General features: G+C 39.3%; 1 protein-coding gene across 1 annotated transcript in view; it reads right to left on the reverse strand.

Moving 5' to 3' along the window:
- MAST4 (microtubule associated serine/threonine kinase family member 4) overlaps nt 1-20175 on the reverse strand; it is a 608649-nt gene that overhangs the window by 77548 nt on the left and 510926 nt on the right. Inside the window, exon 8 of the mRNA XM_043488941.1 lies at nt 1219-1288. Coding sequence (XP_043344876.1) covers nt 1219-1288 — 70 coding nt within the window. The remainder of the gene's footprint in view (nt 1-1218; nt 1289-20175) is intronic.

Genomic DNA, 20175 nt, shown 5'->3' on the forward strand with positions numbered 1-20175 from the left:
CAGTGGACAAACACACACAGGCTTTGTGGAACCAATTAATTGTCACTTTTTCTTTACAGTGCTTACAGGCTGTAAGAGGACTAAAAGAATCAAAGTTAGTTTTCATTGGGGAAAACTAGGGTGTGGGTCTCAGAAAGTTCCTTGGAGATCACATCTCAATTACTTTTTGTCCTCCCTATGGGGAAGGCCTGGTACACATAGGCATTTACCATACGGTGGGGAATGTGTGATTTGACAAGAGAATCTTAATGATCAGGAATTGAGAATATACTGCAAGCAGATCCTTTCCTCTGGACCTAGTAACAGAAAACACATTTCACGATGACAAATGGCAGTGATGACACTGCAGGTTTGCACGTAATGTGTTAAATCTACTTTTTTAACCTACCTGTATGTCTTAATTAAATGTTACTTTAATTCATTTCAAGGTATGATTAGCTCTCTGAAGAAAATTTAATAAATAAGCAGGACATTCGGACCATAAAAGCAATTCATTCCGAATATTCAGAAACCTGGCTAAAGGGGCAATTTTGTCTTCTGTGTGTTTTCCCTGGCTGGAAGAGGAATGGAGGAAAGTGAAGATTTGAATGTGACAGGGGAAGCCCACTAATTTCACACACAGAAGAGGAGGCTGTGCAGACATCTCTGACTGGGAGAGATCACAGTAGGTGATCCCAAAATAAAAGCTTTGGTAACAGATCGTATGCCCACTATCCTCTGAGCAACCGTACTTTCTCGTGACTCACTGACCCAGATATGAGACATATAGTCTTGATACTTGATGTCCAATTCTAACTAAGAAAGGAAGAGAAAACACTCAGGGAGGTCACTAAATTGCTGGCTTGGTGCTCTCAAGGAAAGAGGCATCTTAAGGGTTTATACCTTGTGATCCCAGGGAAGGTCATTTTTATTTATTTATTTTTGAGTATTTCAGTAACAACGACAACCGCACCGGGACACATGGATGAATCAAGTCCTTATAATATAAGCTCAGAAAAGTCAGTAAAAATCTGCTGAGCATCAAAAGCAGGTATGAGACACTACACTAGGGATGGGAGAAAAGGTGAAAATGTTTTTTTCTGCCCTTAGTGGGAGCCCACCATCTGGGGGAGGACCAAAGGAGGCATCTATAACTCTAGCGGGTAGTGGAGGAACTGGGGCAGGGGGGAGGGTTTCTCCACATAACACTTTATCATTCTACACACAAAAAGTTCTTACCTCCGTGCAAATGAAAAATGGGCAGAGGCACTGGGGGAGAAATTTCTTGGACTATCTTGAGGGCTATTTCCTGTAGAGAGAAAGAAGGAAAAAAAATGACATTAAGATTTTATTCTTGTATCATTAGCTACATCCAGAACGCTCTTCTCTTTAGTAGTAAGCTTCTGTACACCTTTGTAAAATGTCCATCTCCTCAAAAAATGCTTTAGTTTTATTTGGAGCAGAGGAAGGGATTGGCTTGAGTTCCAGCACAACTTTCCAAGGGTGTAATATATGAATAAACAAACCCATGTCACCAACCAGCAGACTTTCATATATTTCATAATGTATTTCAGTCCCACAGAATAATGAATACATACATATGTCTTGGTTCCTGCTTTTCCAGATGTTAACATTTCCACAGTAGGATAGAGAAGATAAGCTTCAATTGGGAGCGTGAGGCTTTCCATTTTAGGAAGGCAGCCTCAGTATTTTTATTTACCGAAACAGAATAAAAGTCTGAGTTCTCAATAAATCCTCATTCTTCAAAGCACACATTTTAAAGGCAGAAATGTCAGAACAGGGCATAAAATACTAGGTAGAACCCCAGCAGTTCAGACCTCAAATGACCCAGCCTAGAGGCCCAGAAGTATCTTCTTCAATAGTCCCTCTGCTCCTAGGCAGCTGAGGGGGTGACTAGCCAGGCTGCCTGAAAAGCCACAGCCACACAGCAGCTCACAGAAGGCATCTTCCCCAAGTTCTTACATGGTGGGTGGAACACGGATGCTTCTGTACGGTGACAGCTCGTCTGGAGGCTTGCTACTTTCCCCATCAGAACATGCAACCTGTTGCTGATCATGGGGTAAGCTTGGCAGGCAGAGGGTGAGGGGAGGCCCCAGGCAGGCCAGACCACCCCGCTTCCCTCTGCAGGGTTCATTAGGTTGGCAGAATGGTCTGAGGACCGGATGGGACTGTAGCCGGTTTAAACAAGGAGGTTAGGAAAGGCTGCAAACAAATGCTGCATGTTCTTGAAACACAGAAAATAATTCAAGAAGACACGTTTAATCTTAACAAGAAGCCAGTGCGCCACGTTGCTGATCTCACACCGGAAGCGACAATTTGTAATTAGGTAGAAGGAACACAGAATGGCACCTGGCCACAAAGGTAAACAATTTACTACCTGTGTGCAAAAAGAACTGACTGACACATCGAAGGGGATCATTTCAGTGTTACCTTTACTTCTGGACTGGCTGTGCCTCTATTGAAATTTTTCAGTTAACTTAAAGTTGCAGATTTTGCAGTGATGGCATCAACAGATGCCATTAAGTTTATGACAGACAGCACAATTAAAGCCATTTAACTGGGAAGCGCTGAAAAGCCCCTTTCTTTATGGATAGAGAATCAAGAAGCATTTTCCCCCTGCTGCAATGAAATTTATCATGCCTTTGCATCTGTTGTTTCTTGGGCCTCTAGAGAAACGGATTGTGCTTTTGCCATCCGGTAATCCAGGACCCTTTCTGTCCTTTATCTACACAGCTAAATTAAATTCTTTGAACTTCTCCCAACAGCCTTCATTCCCCCACTCCCTCCCCTGTTAGTTTGTGCACTGCTTTTCATATTTCTTAAAAGGTCTTGATTTCAAGATGGCTAGAAATCTTGTTTCTGAAGGGAAACAGGTGAAATGCCAGAAATCTCTGGGTTGATTTTAATTTTATTTGGAAAAAAAAAAAAAACATTTGGTTTGCTCACACCCCCCACAGAGCAAACTATCAGTAACTTATGAGAAACAAAACAGTTGATTGAAGCCAAGGTATTTTGAGAACAATCCCTACTACTCTAACCACTGAGAATAAATAATAAGGCCAATAAAACTTGGCACCAAATTCTTAGCCCTGTGTTCTTTGTAAAGAGAACATTATATCTGGAGATTATATGAGATCAACCAGAACAAGTAGAGGGAGTTTATTAAATATTTTGAAGAATCTGAAGGAGGCAGAAACAGGAATTATCTTAAGAACCTTTTCACTTTTAGAGATTTTAACAAGTGGCCCCCCAGGAAACAATGTAACATCTTATAATACATGGCGGCCCATCACACTGAGGATGAATGGGCAGAGACAGAGATATAGAGGTAGGTTAATTTAACTCTGCTCTTTAAAAAAACAAGACAAAAAATCAGCACTACTCTTAACCATTTCTTATATTGGGTTTTGCCTTCTCATTCTGTGTGGTCTTTCCAGGTCCATACACTGAAAAGATTCCTCAACTCTAAGTTACATACCCATTTGTATTATCCTACTAATCACAGATCTTTCTTTTTGTTTCTGGTCACATTGAGGAGCTAGTTGAGATAGAAATACACACATCCCACATCATCACAAAGGCCCTTAAGTACAGTGGGCTATTGGAGAAAACAAAGGCAGTATGAACTAGAATACTTGGTAATTCCTTAAGGCCAAGAGACTGCAGCTTAATTTGAGGGCAGTTCAGCAAGCTCAGGATAGGAGAAGGAATGGAAGGACCTCAGGAAGGGGACAGAATCAATCCAAACACAGTTAGGTGATGCAGTAGAGAGACAGACTCTCTAGTACCAGGGAATTCAGACTGGTCAAGTCAATGAGTTGTGAACAACATGGTTTGGTACTACCTAGTGGAAGGCTTAAGAGAAATTTGAACGCAAGAGAGGCACTCGATATTTTAACCTGGGGTGAGTATGTTGAGTGGACAGGGGAGTCGCCAAGGAGAAGGAGCTGGACTAGGATGCGGAAAGCCAACAGAACGCATGTTGTGGTGAGCAAACCAAGTGTAACTGGTGATGGATCAAAAATAAGTGACGAAAAAGATTACAGACTAACTGGTACTTCCAAGGTTAGCAGACTGGGAGGATGACTGCTCCACTAACAGGGAACTTTCAGAGAGAACTGGGGTGGTAGTAATAGTAGAGGAAAAGGATAGAGTATTCTAGAGCTTTTTGTGTCATTTGTTACAGAAAATTCCTCAATTTTCCTCACGGAGAAATTACAAGATGAGTAGATTGCTACTGCTAAGTCACTTCAGTCGTGTCCGACTCTGTGCGACCCCGTCCCTGGGATTCTCCAGGCAAGAACACTGGAGTGGGTTGCCATTTCTTTCTCCAATGCATAAAAGTGAAAAGTGAAAGTGAAGTCGCTCAGTCATGACTGACTCTTCGAGACCCCATGGACTGCAGCCTACTAGGCTCCTCCGTCCATGGGATTCTCCAGGCAAGAGTAGTGGAGTGGGGTGCCATTGCCTTCTCCGATGAGTAGATTAGATAGGCACAAATCAATCTTTGAGGCCTTTGTTCTTCTTTGAGACAAACACTGATTTGTGTGTTATGTTTGAAGACTTAGGGACACTGTTCTGTGATACACAACAACGCTAATTTAGGACAGATTGAAATATAAAGCACACTTTATACATTCTTCACTTGGAGGTGAGGACCAGACTGCTGTGGGCACTCGGAGCACTTTCCCAGGACAAGAAAACAAGATGGAGTGAAACCAGAGTCCTACACTTGACCTTCACCAGGCACAGTCCTGCGCTCTGAAATCATCCACCCATCTGCAAAGCAATACCTGAGAGGCTCTCGAATGAAAACCAGTGCCAGTTAATTCTCTGCCCATATGTGCAGCACTTGCTTATAACTCAAACCCTGCTGTTCGAAGGGATTTGCTGGCTCTTGGATGTCTGAGTGCCAGGACACTTTATAGACTGCTGCTTCTGACCTGGTAAAGGAAACCTTAGTGGTGGGTGGGCAGGCGCTGGAGAGGTAATTAACTCCGTGATTCCCAGGGGGAACTGGCGTGGTGAACACACAGGCAGTACATCAAAACAGTAGTTACCTAACGGAGCTACACAGGGTGCCTCATTTTGGAGGCAGTTATTGTTAAGAAAGTGATTTCGAGATTAATTAAATTGTTTGATTGCTTTGTAATTAGGTTGGAGAAGTCCTCCATCTTCACCGCAGAGAAACAAGCTGCAAATCTTTTTAAAAGGCATATGCTATACCCACTATAGATTATTAATGTGCTTTTAATAGCTGTCTGTTTACAAAATGATAGTTTCTGGTTGCCTTGATTTTCTATCAGGACTGAGGGAATCCAAGAATTAATGATAATTGCCATTTGAAACTCCTGGTGGATCAAAGAGTAAGCCCCCACTTTAATCCTTGTTGTCATTACTTGATGATCGGCTTAAATGAGTTGTGCCTTTTTTATACCCTAACAAACAGCACTGTGTTCCTCATCGCTCTGCAGGAGATTCTCAGCAATAAATTGACAGTGCTGAAAAACCTGAAGTCCAGACTTCACAGGACCAAACCTAGGACTCCCTTGCAAAATGTGATGGCAGCAGATGAAGGGACAATTGAACAGTTATGCAGGGACCGCAGGCTGAGTGGACTTTGAAAAATAACAGTTCAAATTCACCCGAGAAGTTGACATCTATGCTATCAGATCCAGCTGACGCAAGAGGGGAGTTAAAAATCCTCCTCTCACTTAGCCATTTCAGAAACTGGCTACTCTCCAGATATAATTGTGGGATATTAATTAAACCTGGGCAGCTGTTTAGACTCTAAGTGGACAGAGAAAAACCTTGATTGGCCTTCAGCAGCACTCTCTTAGGGCAAGCTGTTAAGTGTTCACAGCAGGCCGATATAACAAAGTATAGTGTGTGCATGCTCGGTCATGTTCAACTCTTTGCGACCCCATGGACTGTAGCCTGCCAGGGTCCTTTGCCCATGGAATTTTCCGGGTAAGAATACTGGAGTGGGTTGCCTTTTCCTTCTGCAGAGGATCTTCCCAACCCAGGGACTGGACTCATGTCTTTTTGCGTCTCCAGCTTGGCAGGCAGGTTCTTTACCACCTAAACCACCAGGCATGCCTGTACAGCAGGACGATAAATAGACTTTTATGCCTGGGTTTTCAAGTAAAGAAATAATTATGGACAATAAATCAGGGCTTTCTTAAAATCTGGCTTCTCTGAACCTCCTTTGGTTTTTTCATCCTTGTCACATTGACTCTCCTTACCCAGTACCACTTCTCACTGTCATCTGATTAATTCAACAAATACTTATCAATCCTTTCCTAACAGAGAAGAGTGGTATGATTTGACTTACATTTTAGAAAGAGCCCCCATGCTGTTCCATGTCCAATGGGCTCTAAGCAGGCAATGAACAGAAGCAGGGAGATCAGAAAGGAGGCTGTCGTGTAGACAAGGTAAGAGGAGACGGTGGTTTGGAGACGCTGGAAGTAGAGCTCAGGTGTGTTCTGAGGGTAGACCCAAAAGGGTTTACTGGGAAACTAGACCAAGTGGGATAACGGGGGAAAGGGAGGAAGCAAGGAGGACTCCTAGGGAGTTCCCTGGTGGCCCAGAGCTTTCACTGCCAGAGCCTGGATTTGATCCTTGGTCAGGGGACCTTTAAGATCCCACAAGCCACAAAGTGGAAAAAAAAAAAAGATATATATATATGTGTGTGTGTGTGTGTGTGTGTATACACATATATATATGTATGTGTGTGTGTGTATGTATATATATATATGATGACTCCTAGCTCTTAGGATTGAGCGAGATAGGCAGATGGTGACTTTAACTGAGATGTAGAAGACTGAAGGAAGACTGGGTTTGGGAATGTGAGGAGGACAGATTAACAATAACCAAGACATGGAAGCAACCCAAGTGCCTATCAACAGATGACTGGCTTAAGGAATGTGGTACATTTATACAACGGAATATCGCCTAGCCATAAAGAACCAAACACTGCCATCTGTAACAACATGGACGGACCGGAGGGCCTTATGTACAGTGAACTAAGTCAGACAGAGAAAGACAAGTACCATATGGAGTCACTTATACATGGAATCTATAAAGTAATACAAACGAATTTATATAAGAAATGAAACAGACTCACAGATTTAGAAAATAAGCTTATAGTTACCGAAGGGGAGAGGAAGGGGAGGAGGGCCTAATTTGGGGAACTGGATTAAATAGATACAAACTAGGTACTATGTGTAAAATAGAAAAGCAAGAAAGGATTTACTGTGTAACACAAAGAAGTATACCCAGTACCTTGTGATAACCGAAAATGGAAATAATCTGTAAAAACAAGCAAGCAAACAAAAAACAAATCACTATGCTATATACCTGAAACACAATCTTGTAAATCAATTATACTGAGTTTAAAAAATGCAAAATAAAACCTTTGAAAATTTGAGTGGGATCTATGCTCTTTTATTTATGGAGGCACCACCTCAAATAATTTTAAATATATTAGAATGTACTTTCCAGGGGGCGCCCGTAGTAAAGAATCTACCTGCCAATGCAGGAGGTGCTAGAGGTGCAGGTTCGATCTCTGGGGTCAGGAAGGTCTCCTGGAGAAGGAAATTGCACCCCACTCCAGTATTCTTGCCTGAAATATCCCACGGGCAGAGGAGCCTGGCGGCCTACAGGTCATGGGGCCACAGAGTTGGATACAACTGAGCAACTGAATGCACACACACACAATGTACTTATGTTCCATACTGTATGCAATTAACAATGCTACACTTCTTATATGTAGCATTTATACCACTCAATTAAACATTTAAAAATCCTATTACAGTTTTTTTTATTGTACCTGAGAGCAAATAACATTTTTCCAGCTCACATTATTTAGTGCCTAATAGATTTGATAGCTTTGGTCTGTTTAATATGGCCAAACTAGACAACAGTGCTAGTTAAAGGTTGGCAGAGAAAGATAATTTTACAGGCTAACCACTGAAGTCTGAATATTGAGAATTTCAATCATTCTATGTCCTGTCACCATAGGTAAAATGGAATGGAATATAATGATGTGTACTATATTTTACTTTTCTCTACTTCTCACTAAATTATTCTAAATGCTGGTGAAGGATAAACTCTGGTTATATATACGTATAGATACACAGAAAGCATATTTTGAATTTTCAGTGCCTAACGTAGTCTGTTATACAGTAAATGAGAATTGTACTGAATTTTTTCTAATTCAACAATTATGTATTAAGTTCTTATTATATACAGCACTTTGAGCTACCTGCTAAGCAGATTAAACAGGTAAAGAAGACCCAAAGGACTAAAAATCTACTGATAGAAGATCTGTACATTACTAACTTTAGACACATCTTGTGAAATCAATTCTGGATCCTTATTCATGTGGAAAAGAAACTTTCTTAGACCAAAGCCCTTAAATGTATCAAAACTACTCATTAAAAACCGTCAATGATGAAACCACATGGAGGATGTAGTATGTCACAACAGATACTTAACAAATGGACACGCCCTGCTTTTTAAGGAATGACTGATGAGTTTATAGGGTGAAAAACATGTAGGATGTGAAAGAGAGATCCAATAACAGGTCAATTGCTATGTCATAAGACTCTCACAGATGCCTGTTGTCTCCATTTCATGAAGCCATTCCTCTGAAATTTGTGTAGTGTATTTGAAATGCTGTGGCATTGACACAAATCCCTTGGAGATGTGTTATAATGGGTTTTCAAGAATGTTTTAGCTTTTCATTGACCCTTCCTTATTACTCTGAATTGATGTCACATCTCAAGGTGATCTCGAGTAAAGACTAGTGAATGTCAAGAGTGATGAAGAAAGTTGATTTTAGTTGTATGTTTTCCTCCCATCTACAGTAATTCATCTTCCCAGCAATAGAGAAGAGATTACTTTTAGCCTTTGTGTATAAAGTTACTGAGGAGTGTCTGTAAGGTGAAGAAAGGGGAGATAAGAACATAGCTACCATAACAGACACTCCAAAGTTTCATGCAGCTTTATGAAATGTGATGTAGTCTATCAATTTTAGATAATTAATTAGTCTCTGAATGTAGATAAAAGACCAAGTCAAAGAATGTAACCTAAGGTGTGCATATTTTTTTTCTATCTTACATGAAGGGATTTTAATTCTTTAACATAATTAGATACAAAGAATTTGCATTTTTACCCAGAAAAGGGGTGGATGATATCAAGAAACTGGTTCCTCTCAGATTGTTTCCTTCAATTGCTGAATAATTTCTAGTCAAAGAGGAAGTATTTAAATGAAATGTTGCATGTCCTTATAACTTGCTAAATGTAATCTAGATGTATTCTCTATTATAAATCACCTCCTTTCAGCTCCCCTTAAAAATATAAATACTAAATTTAAGGTGGTTTAATTTAACAAATGGAAAATGTTCTTTTGGCTTCTGATAAAAAGGCATTCCATCTGAAGGAAACAAAATATGTGTTATGTATTTTTTAAATAGTTACTTAATTATGTTCAGTTTCTAACTCCAGAAATATCTCGAGATTTAAAAGAATCTAATACATTTAATTCTACTGTTTCATAATAAAATAATATGTAATGCACCAAGAATCTAATAAATCAGAATTCTGGCTTTCAGATTCCATAAACCATACTACACAAGATCTTGGAAATACTTTGGCCCTGAGACTCTCCTCTAGAATCTTTTTTTACCCCTCACTTTCTGCTTCCATGCCCTTGGATCAATAAACAGTTCTCAAGCTCAGATGCACAGGAGAATTACTTGGGAGGCTTTAGAAATGCTGATACCCAGACCCTAGTCTACCTTTTTTAAATGAAGTGGCTCTAGTAAACTGCGAGAGCTGAGAACTTTAGAATTTCCGTGTACTCTGTTAAATCAAGCTCAAGACTTCACTAGCCATTTAGATCCCTCAAGTCCTGAAGTTTTTACACTGCCCGCTTTCTATAACTTAACTTCCCTGCCTCTTATTTCAGCTATACTAATTCAATGCCCCTTTTATATATTCACTTCACTCTGACCTCCAAGTAGTCTCAGAACAGGACTAAGGCTGGAAATTTCTTCCCCATCAGCTTAAACAAACAGCATCCCACCATGTCAACACTCTAGAAATCCCACCTGTCCACAGGTGTTGTCACAGGTCAATCAAGTAAGTTATTACGCTTCTTCTACTGGCGTCCTGTTACTCTCCTCTAAACTCAATTATTTCCACAATTTCTCCTCTCTTCTAAAGAGGAACACCCCCACCCCAAATTAAGCTGTGTATCACTCCTCTGTTCCTGGGTTAAGGTTAAAAGTCTGTATAAGGAAGTCGTAGGGAAGAATACACTCATTAACCACAACTGTGTTTATACTTTTACTATCAACTCTAATTGTTTGACTGCTTAAAGCTGAAATGCCAGCTATCTTTATAATCCGTATCTAACAGTATATGAATAAGATATTAGCCTTAAAACTATACATCTTATTCTTTCATTTTTTAAACAAGCAGAATGCCTAATATATGGCCTTGGTAACATCAGAACATGTAAAATTATTAGAAAGGTTAAAACCAAGGCATGTGGCAGGGGGGACTCAATTGAACCAGTGATTATCAGAAGCAAGACTAAAATCATTCTAATTATTCTAATCATTCCTTCTTGCAGAAAACATGATTCACCCTTATCCATAATAGGGATGTGTCCATTCAGGGCCTTACTCTATTTATGATCTATGCATGTATCCATATTTTTAGCATACAATCCCAAGTAACTGATGGACAGGGTGAGGGGCACTTGTTTGCAACCCTGAGATTCTGAATGCACAGATATCAATCTTCAGTGAACCACTACCATAAGGAGCCACAGATATGAATTCTAATGTGTTGAACTTTTCAGGCATATTGGGGTGTGTTGAGGCAGGGGAAAAAGTTGTGATTATTCTTTTAAAAAGCACAACAGAGTCTTTAAGGACCTCTGAAAGAAAAATTAGTTACATACTTTGGCATAATGAATCATTTAACAAATACTTATCTTACTAAATGCAAGAGCTGATACAATAAAACTAGTAGAAAGAAACAGAGAAAAAACTAAACATTGGTTTTGGTAACAATTTTTAAAAAAAATTTTATTGGAGTATAGTTGATTTACAGTGATGCATTAGTTTCAGGTATAAGTGAATCAGTTACACATATATATAAATCCACTCTTTAAAATTCTTATCCCATGCATGAGACAAGTGCTCGGGCCTGGTGCACTGGGAAGACCCAGAGGAATCGGGTGGAGAGGGAGGTGGGAGGGGGGATCGGGATGGGGAATACGTGTAAATCTATTGCTGATTCATGTCAATGTATGATAAAACCCACTGAAAAAATAAATAAATAAATAAATTTAAAAATAAATAAATAAATAAATAAAATTCTTACCCCATGTGGGCCATTACAGAGTACTGAGAAGAGTTCCCTGTGGTGTGCAGTAGGTCTTCATTAGTTATATCTGTTCTATAAATAACAGTGTGGATGTGTCAATCCTAACCTTCCAATTTACCCCTCCTCCCTATTTACACCCTGGTAACCATAAGTTTAACCATAAGGGCTTTTCTGGTGGCCCAGACGGTAAAGCGTTTGCCTACAATGCAGGAGACGATCCCTGGGTCGGGAAGATCCTCTGGAGAAGGAAATGGCAACCCACTCCAGTACTCTTGCCTGGAAAATCCCATGAATGGAGGAGCATAGTAGGTTACAGTCCATGGGGTTGCAAAGAGTCGGACATGACTGAGCGACTTCACTTTTACTTTCAAACATAAGTTTGTTTTCTATATCTGTAACTCTGTTTTTCTTGTGTAGATAAGTTCATCTGTACCCCTTTTTAAGATGCCGCATATAAGTGATAACATATGATATTTGTCTTTCTCTGACTTATTTCACTCAGTATGACAGTGTCTAGGTCCATGCATATTGCTGCAAATGACATTATTTCATTCTTTTTATGGCTGAGTAGTGTTCCACTGTATACACAAACCACATCTTCTTTATCCATTTCTCTACTGATGGACATTTAGGTTGCTTCTATGTCCTGGTTATAGCAAGAAAACAGTGCTGCAATGAACACTGGGGTGCATGTATCTTTTCTAATTATGATTTTCTCCAGATATACGTCCAGGATTGGTATTGCTGGATCATATGATAGCTCTATTTTTCATTTGTTAAGGAACCTCCATACTGTCCTCTATAATAGCTGTACCAATTTATAGTCCCTCTGACAGCAGTGGACCATTCCCTTTTCTCCACACCCTCTCCAGTATCTATTATTTATAGATGTTTTTACATTCTGACCGGTGTGAGGCAATACCTTACCTCATTATAGTTCTGATTTGCATTTCTCTAATCATTAGTGATGTTGACATCTTTTCATGTGCTTTTTATTGGCAATAATTTTTTGACTATGACACCAAAAGAGCAAGCAACAAAAGTAAAAATAAATGAGACTAAATCAAACTAAAAAGCTTCACAACAGAAGAAACAATCAGCAAAAGGAAAAGACAATTTACTGAGTGAGATAAAATATATGCAAATGATAAGGGGTTAATATTAAAAAATAATACAATAGCAAAAAATCAATCTGATTACAAAAGGGGAAATAACTTGAATAGATATTTTCCCAAAGAAGACAATCAAATGGCCAACAGGCATATGAAAAGGTGCTCACCATCACTAAGCATCAAGGAAATGCAAACCAAAACCACAGGGAGATCTCATATCAGGACTGTCAGAAAGGTTATCTTGTTATCTCTTATCAAAAAGACAGATAACAAGTGTTGGCAATGATATGAAGAAAAGAGAATCTTTTTTTTTTTCTGTTAAACACAATTTGTTGTTTTGATTAAGACTACATTTTACTTTAAATGTTAGCATTAGTATCTCAATGTGTTGGTACAAAATACACACTAGATCTCAAAGACATGGTGAAAAAATTGATGAGTGATCTCATCAGTTTTTAAACATTGATTTAATGTTAAAATGATCATTTCTAGTAATTTTCTTAAATATACTATTTTTAAAATTATTTCACCTGTTTTGTTTTTAATGGTCTTAATATGGCTACTTGGAACTATGAAATTACATATGTGATTCTCTTGGTAGTTTTGCCTTAAACAATATGATTTTTCATCTCTCTGATAAATATATATATATAAAATTTAGAATTTCCATTAGTGAAGATTTTTAGGTAATAAACTCTCTTTTGTCTAAAATGCTTTAATTTCATTTATATTTTTCAAAGGTAGCTTTTGTGGGTATAGAATGCTATATTAATTTTTTTTCAGTATGTTGAAGATATCATTCTACTGTCTTTTGGCTCCTATCGTTACTTTCAGCAGGTAAACATTCAGCCTAATTGCCATTTCTATATTAGCTATCACTCATTAGCCTCTGAATGATTTTAAGATCTCCTTGATGTTCTCCTCTTTCACTGTTGTGGTCTCTATAGGTATGGAATTTTTTTTTTCTTTTTGTCTTGCTTGGAGTAGGTTGAATTTCTTTGATCTGGATTTTAGTGTCCTTCAGTAATTCTGGAAAATTCAAAGAAATTATCCCTCTAAAGAGATCTCTTCTCCATTCTTCCTATTATCACCTTTCAGAACTCTAATGGTCTAATCAAACCCAACAGACCATTCATTCATTGTTGGTGAGAATGTAAACTGATGCAGACACTGTGGCAAACAACGTGGAGACTCCTCAAAAAATTAACAACAGAAATGTCATATGTTCCAGCAATTCCACTTCTGGGTGTTAATCGGAAGAAAATGACATCACTATCTCAAAAAGACATCTGTACTTCCATGTTCACTGCAGCATTATTTACAATAACCAAGACACAGTTGGTGATGGACAGGGAAGGAAGCCTGGTGTGCTGCAGTCCATAGGCACGCAAAGACTTGGACACGGCTGAGCTGAACTGAAGACACATTAACAACCTAAGGGTCCCCTGATGGATGAATGGACACACTCACACACACACAATGGGATGGTATTTGGTCATAAAAAAAAGATTCTGCCTACTGTAACAACATGGGCTGGACCTTGATGACATTACAATAAGCAAAATAAGACAGAGAAAGACAAATATTGTATATTCTTTCTTATATGTGGAGTCTAAAAAACTCAGAAATAGAGAGTTTTGGTTTCCAGTTGCTAGGGGTGGAGGAAATGGGGAGATGTTTAAAAGATACAAATTTCTAGTTATAAGATAAATAAATTTGGGGATTTAATGTACAGTATGGTGACTATAATTAACAATACTGTACTATATATTTAAAAATTGTTAAGAGAGTAAAGCTTTAAGGTTATCACCATACAAATAAAAACTGTAACTATGTAAGGGGATATAGGAGTTAACTAACCTAATTGTGGTAATAATTTCACAATACATACACGTACCAAATCATCATGTCATATACCTTAAACTTGTATATGTTATATGTTATTAATGTCTCAATAAAGCTTGAGAGAGAAAAAGAGTCAATATCTGCTGGATACCCTTCTAGATCTAGTAAGCAACTGATACTGGGAGAGTCCTTCAAGTGATGTTGGTAGAGATGCCGGATGAAATGGAATGCTGGTATTCTGGAGACTGTTTAAGCTAGAGTTCTGTATCCTGGGAATACTCAAAGGGTCAAAAATGGACAATCACTTTCGGTGTCAGGTCAGCGTGAACGTAACACGGACCGGCACTTAGCAGTTGGACGGGAAGCACTGCCCTATGCTCCTCCTGTTGGCTACCATATGGTAGAGCCCAGCAGCCTTTGGAGGAAGCTCGATGAATCGCGCCATCCCGGATAATGCTCCCACCCACCAGGCAGGAAAGAAAGAGAGAACATGAGGCAGGACGGGACACTGCACTTGTGGTGATAGGTATTCAGTATACATAAAATGAGGAAGCCACAGGTTCAGAAGAGAGAAGAATGGATGGCCGCAAAGGGGCAACCTTTCATCTGACTCAGAGGAAAACTGTAGGAGAAAGGAAGTGATCCTTCTGAAGCAGAGGAAACTGAGGGAACAGAAGGACAGCATCTCAAAAGTGAAGAGCACCTTTTTACACATCTTCATTGTATTATAAAAACAATTATATACATTGAAAAAAAGTTCAAAGAGTTAAACGTGGTATTAAACAAAAGGTGGCAGAGAAAACAGGTAAAGGTGGTATGTAAAATTCTTTTCCAGCCTCTGATTCTCATTCATTGATTCAATCAAACACTTACTATGAACTCATTATGGGCCAGGTACTGCAACAAGCTATGGGCTCTATGTCACCTCCCCAGCCCCAGCTCCACTCTTCAGATGTATGGATTTATCCAGGAATACATATAGATATATAAGAATATACAATGTATATTTTTTAAAATTTCCCAAATAATGCTGTGCCGTATACGATTTCCCTTGAGCAAGCAACACAGATTTCAAGTGTGCAGGCTCACTTACATGTGGATTTTTTTCTATAGTAAATACTCTACCACCACACGTGTTCAGCAGTTGGGTTGACTCTGGATAAGGATCGCCAATCAGAAGAAATCGCCAATCAGAAGAACCTCAGATATAGAGGGCCAAGTCTAAGTTATACTTGGATTTTCAGTTGCACAGAGGGTAGGCACCTCTGTTGTGTTATTCAAGGGTCAACTGTTTATATATATATATACACATATATATGTTCTAAGCTCAGCTGGTAAAGAATCCACCTGCAATGCAGGAGATCCCCGTTCGATTCCTGGGTCAGGAAGATCTCCTAGAGAAGGGTTAGACTATGCACTCCAGTATTCTTGGGCCTCCTTGCTGGCTCAAATGGTAAAGAATACAGAAGACCTGGGTTCGAACCCTGGGTTGGGAAGGTCCCCTGGAGGAGGGCGTGGCAACCCACTTCAGTATTCTTGCCTGGAGAATCCCCGTGGATAAGAGGAGCCTGGGAGACTAGAGTCCACGGGGTTGCAAAGAGTCAGACACGACTAAGCACAGCACATTCTATAACTGATGCTTTTTTGTTAATAATCTAGCTACAACTTTCTATATCAGTTCATCTAAATCTGTCATCTCTAGTATCAAATAAAATTTCAGTATGTCACATACCATAATTTACTCAGTCTTCTATTAACAGATATTTAGACTGATTTCAGTGCTTTGCTTATTCAATGAATATCTTCTGCAAACTCAGGTGATTATACCCAGGAACTAAACTCCTAGAAGCAGGATTACATTGGCCCCCAAAGTCGGTTCACTTTTTACTTTGGTGCATATAGCTAAACTGCTCTCCAAAGACCCTGCCCTAATTTACACTCTCACTAGTGGCATCGGGAACACCGTCTCCCCTCAATCTTGTCAACACTGCATTTTTTTCGGATTTTGGTGGTATCATATTGTTTTGATATGAATTTGTTTAGGATGAGTGAAACTGAACATTTTCTAAAATGCTACCTGACCATTTGTTCCTTTTTGTCCAAATTACCTGCTTCACACTTGACTGCTCTGAGGTATTATGTCAGTCTTTTTTTGACATTAATTTGTAGTTTTTGTTTTTGTACACTGAGGAAATTCTTTGAACACACTAAACACATTTCTTCCATTTGTGCTTATCTTTTAATATTGCTAATATTAACTCTTCTGCAGAGAAATTTTTATTTAATCAGATTTAACAATCATTTTTCTTTATGGCTTATAAAGTTTTGTACCTTGTTCAAAAAGGTCTTCCTACCCTCCCAAATTATTTTCTAAATGAAACCATATTTTCTTCTAGTACTTAATTTTTTTGATACCCTCTGTATTTTATGGGATCTTAGTTCATCCATTAGCAAGCGAACCCATGAGTCCTGCAGTGGAAGCATGCAGTCCTAACAGATGGACAACCAGGGAATTCCCTATGGTTGTTCTTTTTTCTTTTTCTGTATCTACATGGGATTTATTTAAGGAGTAAGCTATAGCAATCGAGGTAACTTCTTTTCCAAATAGCTAATCAACTGATTCAAAACCACTGACTTTAGTAATCTACATTTTCCTCAATGACTTAAGTAAGGTATATTTAAGGTATGCCAAGTAACATGATGCCGTCGAGGCGGTGGTTGTAGGAAGTTACGACAGGGCAGTAAATGATGCAGAGCTTAGAAACTGCATCAAGATAAAACTAGAGAAATCTGCAGGCCAGCTGGAAAAACCTTTTAGTGCAATATTCCAGGTGATTCTTGACCTGAACAGGACCATGGGCGTCTCTGCTTTTATTAAGTCCTCCAGGTGATACTTAGGCACACTAGAGTTTCAGCATGGCTTTAGAACATTCATTCTTAATATTGGTTTTACATTCAAATAGCCTAGGGAACTTAAAAAAAAATCCAATGACCAAGTCACACTTCAGTCCAATTAAATCAGAATGGGAATTGAGGTGAGGGAAGCATCAGTCATTTTTAAAGCTTCCCAGGTGATTCCACTGTGCACTCAAGTTGGAGAAGCACTGCTTTAGATTCTGCTAAAGAAAGTGAATTGTATAGATTAAGCTGTTCTCTAACCTTTCGACGTATCTAATTCCCCTGGTGAGCCCTTAAAAAGATACATACTGATGCCAGGTCAGACAGATGAAGTTTCTGATTTAATTGGTCTGGGACCTGGGTATTTCTTTCTTTCTTTTTTTTTTTTTTAAGCTCCACAGGTTATTATAATACGCAGCAAGGACCGGCAATGCAGTCATTCTCAAACTGCAGAGTGCATCAGGATTACTTTGAGGATTTACTGGACCACATACTACTGGGCACTATCCCCGTGGTTACTCAGTGAGGATGGGTGGGAGCCTCAGAGTTTGTATTTCTAACTAGTCTTCTGGTGCCGCTGATCTGCAGATCACCTGTGGCTCATATGGTAAAAAATCCATGCAGTGCAGGAGACCTGAGTTCGATCCTTGGATTGGGAAGATCCTCTGGAGGAGGGAATGGCTACCCACTCCAGTATTCTTGTCTGGAGAATCCCCATGGACAGAGGAGCCTGGCCGGCTACAGTCCATGGGGTCGCAAAGAGTGAGAGATGACTGAGTGGCTAACATTTTTTTAAATTTCACACTCGTGTGTGTCAGGACAAACCATGGGATGTTTTTCTTTAGTTAAAAGACATAATTAAGTTCATGTCTTAAAAAATAACAGCTTCAATTAGAAGAGAGATTTGAGAGGCAATAAGAACATGCAAAAGATGGAGCCCAGTTCTCAATTCACTGCAAAAGCCCTGAGCAACTGGGTGGGGAGAGAAGCCAGGTTTAAAACATATTTCAGGGAAAACTCAGCAGGGAGGGGTTTAACAAAAGATGATGTTGAAGCTGCTAGCTTGGGTGGACCACATGGATGATGTTGCCAATATCTGAGAATAAACAGAATTGGTGATAAGAGACTTGGTATTGAATAACAGTTGGATTTAAGGTGCTGGTGGGACATATTCATAAGGAGAGAGTACTAGTAAGTACAAACAGGCATCTGTGCTCAGAGGAAAGGCCGAGATAAAAACTGCAAGAAAACTCATCACACACATGAATCAAAAGACAGTGGGCAAGAAGCGACTGTCACAAGTAGAAGGGTGACAAAGGATGCCACCCAAGGGAGCCTAAGAGTTTTTTAAAAATGAATTGAAAACTAAAAGCAGCCAACAGAAAGACAGAAATATAGAAGGAAGTATCATAGGAATCAAGGGAAGAGACATAGTCAAGAGTTAGAAAGTGCTTCCTAATATCGAAACCTGCAAGGGTGCTCACACTGAGTAATATTATTTTAAAAAGATATTGCATTCTACAAGTAGGAGGTCATGATTTTAGCAGAGCAGTAGGACAGGAGTGGTGTCATGCCTGGGTACATCCTCGGTGAATCCTGGTCAATGCTGGACCTGAACTAGCTTTCCAAGGGTACTGGAATAGGAATATTTGGCTTGTTTTATTGTGACATTAAACAAATATAACATCTACATTTGATTATTAATTTAATCAAGTTATAATTTTTTAAGACACTTCAAATGTTATAGCTCATAATTTCACAGAATGCTTTAAAACCTAATATTAAAAATGTGCTATCAGGTAGAAAATCAAATTAGGGGTTGGCTTTCACATTTTCTGATAGGAAGCTATAGCAAACCAAAATGTTTCCTCTACAGGCTAGAATATCTAATTGCTGAACCTTAGCACAGGACAATTTTACTCAGGGTATCTTTAATTAACCACAGCTCTTTCACTAGAAAATATATGAAAAAGTTCTGCTAAATAGTTTTGCGATGTCTTCCAACAGCAATTAACTCAGACCAAAGGGAAAAAAAAGAAAAGACATTTTTATTCAGCAATGTATGTCTTAAAAAACCACTCCAGTCTTCACCCAGATCAAACACTACCCTCCAGCAGCAGCAAGCTTTTCTAGGTGACGTCAGGGTAGAAAACAGGAGCATATAGCAGCATATGCCCATCACCGCCGTGGGGCTGATTAAGGATAAACTAGACTGAGGGGATAACTTCAGTAGTACTACTGACACGGGGAAGTGCTGAACATAAAACTGTTTAACTGCTTTAAACTGGAGGCAGATGGTGAGGGTGGAAGCAATATGCACATAGGATCTTGCTGGTGGAACATTTAAAATCCATAGAAAAGGAACTGCTCACTTTTAAAATAAATTACAAAAACCCAATTCTAAAACTAACACACACTCATTGTTGAGGACTTGAAAATACCTAAAATTACAAGAATGAAATTAGTAATTCTAAAAACGTAATGTGAGGTTTTTCTTTGGCCTATTTTACTATAGAATATAGTATGGAGGAAGCTCACCTCACATATTTTCATATAGATCAGTTCAGTTCAGTCACTCGGTCATGTCCGACTTTTTGTGACCCCATGAACTGCAGCACACCAGGCCACCCTGTCCATCACCAACTCCTGGAGTCCACCCAAGCTCATGTCCATAGAGTCAGTGATGCCATCCAGCCATCTCATCTTCTTTCGTCCCCTTCTCCTCCTGCCCCCAAACCCTCCCAGCATCAGGGTCTTTTCCAATGAGTCAACTCTTTGCATGAGGTGGCCAAAGTATTGGAGTTTCAGCTTCAGCATCAGTCCTTCCAATGAACACCTAGGACTGATGTCCTTGCAGTCCAAGGGACTCTCAAGAGTCTTCTCCAACACCACAGTTCAAAAGCATCAATTCTTCTGT

This window comes from Cervus canadensis, chromosome 16, assembly GCF_019320065.1.
Source record: "Cervus canadensis isolate Bull #8, Minnesota chromosome 16, ASM1932006v1, whole genome shotgun sequence".
In the NCBI taxonomy this organism is placed as follows: Eukaryota; Metazoa; Chordata; class Mammalia; order Artiodactyla; family Cervidae; genus Cervus; species Cervus canadensis.